This window comes from Sus scrofa, chromosome 3 (assembly GCF_000003025.6).
Source record: "Sus scrofa isolate TJ Tabasco breed Duroc chromosome 3, Sscrofa11.1, whole genome shotgun sequence".
Lineage (NCBI taxonomy): Eukaryota > Metazoa > Chordata > Mammalia > Artiodactyla > Suidae > Sus > Sus scrofa.
The window spans coordinates 64,847,354-64,850,909 of record NC_010445.4 but is presented as its reverse complement, the minus strand read 5'-3'; the positions used below and the strand labels follow the sequence as shown (position 1 = coordinate 64,850,909).

Sequence of the window (3,556 nt, the reverse complement as noted above, 5' to 3'; positions counted from 1 at the left end):
TCCCAAGTTAAATTATTTCCAGATTGGCCAAAATGAACATGATCCATACAGTGTGTGTCTCATACTTGCCAAAGTTGACAACTAGGACGTGACCCTGACGAAGGAAATTTTCTCAGTATGCTTAGAGTGACCAACCTCCCAGTAAGGATATAGTAAAAATCACCTTCCTTCTCCATAGACATGGCAGTCTTGAAAGTCAGTTGTAGCATAAATACATGTGTGGGTTCACAGTACTGAGCACTTAGTACATTAACCAGAATGACTCCAGATGTGCCCTTGAACATTAATGCCACATTTTCTGCCAGAGTCACCTAACAGGAAAGAGGCAGGGAAAAGAACAAATGTCACCTGTTCCTGGAAAAACTGCTGACCTGCTCCCGAGACGGAGGTAATATCTGTGGCAATTCCCAGCCTTTGCTGGAAGAGCCTCCTCCCCATGGCAGGAAACTCTTGAACCACAGCCAAGTTCTGCCCATGACCCCTGCCCTGCCTCTACTCATCTGTTACTCATTTCAGAGCCCCTCCCTCAATTCCCCTTATAAAAGCCCAGTCTCTTCAGCCCTGATGAACCATCTCAGATCCCTGCAATACAGGTAAGTGGGAGCTGAGAGAAGATGAGACCATGAGACCCTGACAGAGGTTCCACCTCCCACATTTCAGGGGGTGGTACACAAGGATGCCTGCCTGGGCTCAGAGAACACAGGAGCTCTGAGACCAGGCAAAGGCAGTCTTGGTTGGAGGGGATGTACAGAGTTTCCAGTTGTTTCCAGGACTATAGCAGGGCATGGCTTCTATCAAGATGGATTTACTCCTAGGGAACTAGACAGAGAGAAAGACAAGAGGTACAACAGGGGGTTTCTCACGCCCTGCCTGTGACCACCCTTCCTTTAGTTCTCTGACTGCCTCCACACGTCACAAACATGATGCTGCCTTCCATGAGCCTCCCTAGCCTGTCCTGGATGCTGCTGTCCTGCCTGATGCTCCTGTCTCAGGTCCAAGGTGAGATGTCTCTGCCTCTAGCACTGGGTTCCCCATGGATGATCAGAGCCAGGAAGAGAAGGAGGAAATCTCCTGTGTGCCTCAGGAGTAAAGGTACATCCCCACACAACACAGCTGCTTGAGGGTTCCTGCAACATCACTTCAGGTTCCTGCAGAGGAGCTAAGGGTGGGAGGCACCTACTAGTTCTTTCACAGTGGAATGAGATGATTTCCACTTTATCGGTAGAGTCTAATTTATGTGAGTAATTAAGGAGGGAAAGCACTGAGTGTCATTAATGAGATGAGTAGGAGCAGAATGAGTGGAGAATGCAGTATAGATACAGTCAGCCCAGAGGAGGAGAAGCAGTGGATCTTGAGTAAAGGGAAAGAGGAAAAAGAAAAGAGATCATTTCACAGTTAGTGGGTCTGGTTCAAATCATGACCATCATCATCCTGAGCTTGCTGGCCATAGTGAGGGGCAGTAGGGAGTTGGGTGTCACTCTCCCAAGCACTGGCCTTGTAGATATTCCCCCTGGTCACCTCCCCACTCCAAAGCCCTTCTCTCCATTCACCCCATTTGTCTATTTATTTCTTCCTCCCCAGGTGAAGATTCCCCAGCAGACACGCCCTCTGCACGGATCAGCTGTCCCAAAGGCTCCATGGCCTATGCTTCCTACTGCTATGCCTTGTTTATAACACCCAAAACCTGGATGGGTGCAGACGTGAGTGCTGGGGTGTGCAGTTAGGGGTGAGAAGGAGAAGCAAGTTAGAGACTTAGAGTCGGTGGTGCTTGTCTCCTTCCTCAAGGGGTCCTCGAGGGTCAGCATGAGCACCTGCATCATTGGCAGAGGCTCCCCTTCTCACCTACCCCAGCCCTGCCCTTCCCCCAGGGATGTCTCAGGCCCCTCCTCAGCCTCTCCCTTCCCCGCACAGATGGCCTGCCAGAAGCGGCCCTCAGGACACCTCGCATCTGTGCTCAGTGGGGCTGAGGCATCCTTCGTGTCCTCCCTGATCAAGAACAATTTGAACGCCCTCTCAGACGTCTGGATTGGGCTCCACGACCCCACCGAGGTACGCTTACATCTTCTCCTATCTGTAATCTCTCCAGATGTACAGTGCTTATCCCCTGTGTCTGACTAGAAATAACCTAGAGACCACTGGAGCTGAGAGGTCAAGGGGGGAACTGGGGGAAAGGGAGAGCCTTCTGGCCACTGAAGGACTGAGTTCTATGCAGGTCCCTAGCCCTGAGGTAAAGTTAGTCTGCTCTTGTCTGCTTTTTACACAATTCACACACCATTTCTTGCAAATCGGCTTTCTGAGCTTCCCTGGGTCTATATATGTTGTGTTTAGCTAGTCCTAAATTAACACAATCATTTGTAGTTCACACTCTCATGTGTTAGGCTGGGTGGTTCCCCTGGTCTTTGTGACTCTTGGCTATGAAATTTGCTAATAGGAGCAAAGACTTAAGAGGTTTTCCCAGAGAAGAGCTGTGGGGCATCATCTAGAAGGACAGAGCCAATTCCATGATGCTGGGGAGCAGAGCAGGGGGTCCCACTGAGGGAATCATGCAAGGAGAACTCTAAGGGCCTTTCACCCTCCTGGACTCCACCCTCTGCTCTCTAGGGCTTGGAACCAAATGCTGGTGGATGGGAGTGGAGTAGCTCTGATGTGCTCAATTACGTTGCCTGGGAGAGAAACCCCTCCACCAGCTCATACCCTGGCTACTGTGGGAGCCTGTCAAGAAACACAGGTAAGGAACAGGGGAGGTCACTTCTGACCAGACTTTTCTATCCCTTCATTCCCCAATTCTACACTTGACCTTCAGAGCATCCTCCTGGGCTTGAACTGCACTATTGGCTTATCTGCTCCCATCCCCTCCCTCACCTCTTCTTTCTTTTTGTTTCCTTTTCCTAAAGCCGGACCCTGGTTCTGGCCTTTGAACTCTAGGCCAGAATCAGGGGTGCCTCTCCCCTGGGTTCCCAAACTCCACCAGCCACATTCACTTGAGCTCTTCTGTCTCTGCAGGATATCTGAAATGGAGAGATTATAACTGTTATGTGAACTTACCCTATGTCTGCAAATTCAAGGGCTAGATGAGATTGGAAGTCAGGGTCCTGAGTCTGGTGTGCAGCTCCTCATAGCCATGGAACCAAGACCCATCTCGGAAGGGGATTTTCATCCCATGTCCCCAACATGACCACTTCCTTCAGACCTTCCCGCCTGTCAATCATATTTCAGCTCTGTGTGCATTTTCCATGACCTGAGGTCTCAAATAGAGTAATAAATATCTTATTCCATATTTACCTACTTTAGTGCTCTCATTTCATAACAGGTAATTGAGGAGGCAATGTGTGTAGGAAGAAATCTCCATCCAGTTTCCTCCAGTCCCCTTAGAAAATGACTGAATGTGTGTCCTTAACAGTGATTTGTGATCATTATCTAGGCCCTGTTCTCTTAGGATTTGGGCTGTTTCAGAGAAAGTCATTGCTATCCCACACCTTCTACTGCCCACATCCTGATGGTGTGACCCACACAGCCTTATTAGGGTCCTATGTTATTTAGAATGCACTTCTGAAAT

General features: G+C 49.4%; 1 protein-coding gene across 3 annotated transcripts; it reads left to right on the top strand.

The window, feature by feature from the left end:
* On the top strand, positions 545-3,281 carry REG3G (regenerating islet-derived 3 gamma). 3 transcript variants are annotated; one of them, XM_005662419.3, is made up of 6 exons: positions 545-593; positions 892-999; positions 1,582-1,700; positions 1,912-2,049; positions 2,602-2,728; positions 3,004-3,281. In XM_005662419.3, the coding sequence occupies exons 2-6, from the start codon at positions 921-923 to the stop codon at positions 3,069-3,071; spliced, it is 531 nt and encodes a 176-aa protein (XP_005662476.1). In that variant the 5' UTR covers positions 545-593; positions 892-920; the 3' UTR covers positions 3,072-3,281. The 3 variants fall into 3 exon arrangements, with proteins under 3 accessions (XP_005662476.1, NP_001138319.1, XP_020941264.1); NM_001144847.1 differs by lacking the exon at positions 545-593 and having other exon boundaries at positions 894-999; positions 3,004-3,123; XM_021085605.1 differs by lacking the exon at positions 545-593 and having other exon boundaries at positions 895-1,092.

Coding starts and splice junctions, on each gene's coding strand:
- REG3G (XM_021085605.1), top strand. CDS start 921: ATGATGCTGCCTTCCATGAGCCTCCCTAGCCTGTCCTGGATGCTGCTG. Junction 1,701..1,911: donor AAACCTGGATGGGTGCAGAC/GTGAGTGCTGGG, acceptor TTCCCCGCACAG/ATGGCCTGCCAGAAGCGGCC. Junction 2,729..3,003: donor GAGCCTGTCAAGAAACACAG/GTAAGGAACAGG, acceptor CTGTCTCTGCAG/GATATCTGAAATGGAGAGAT.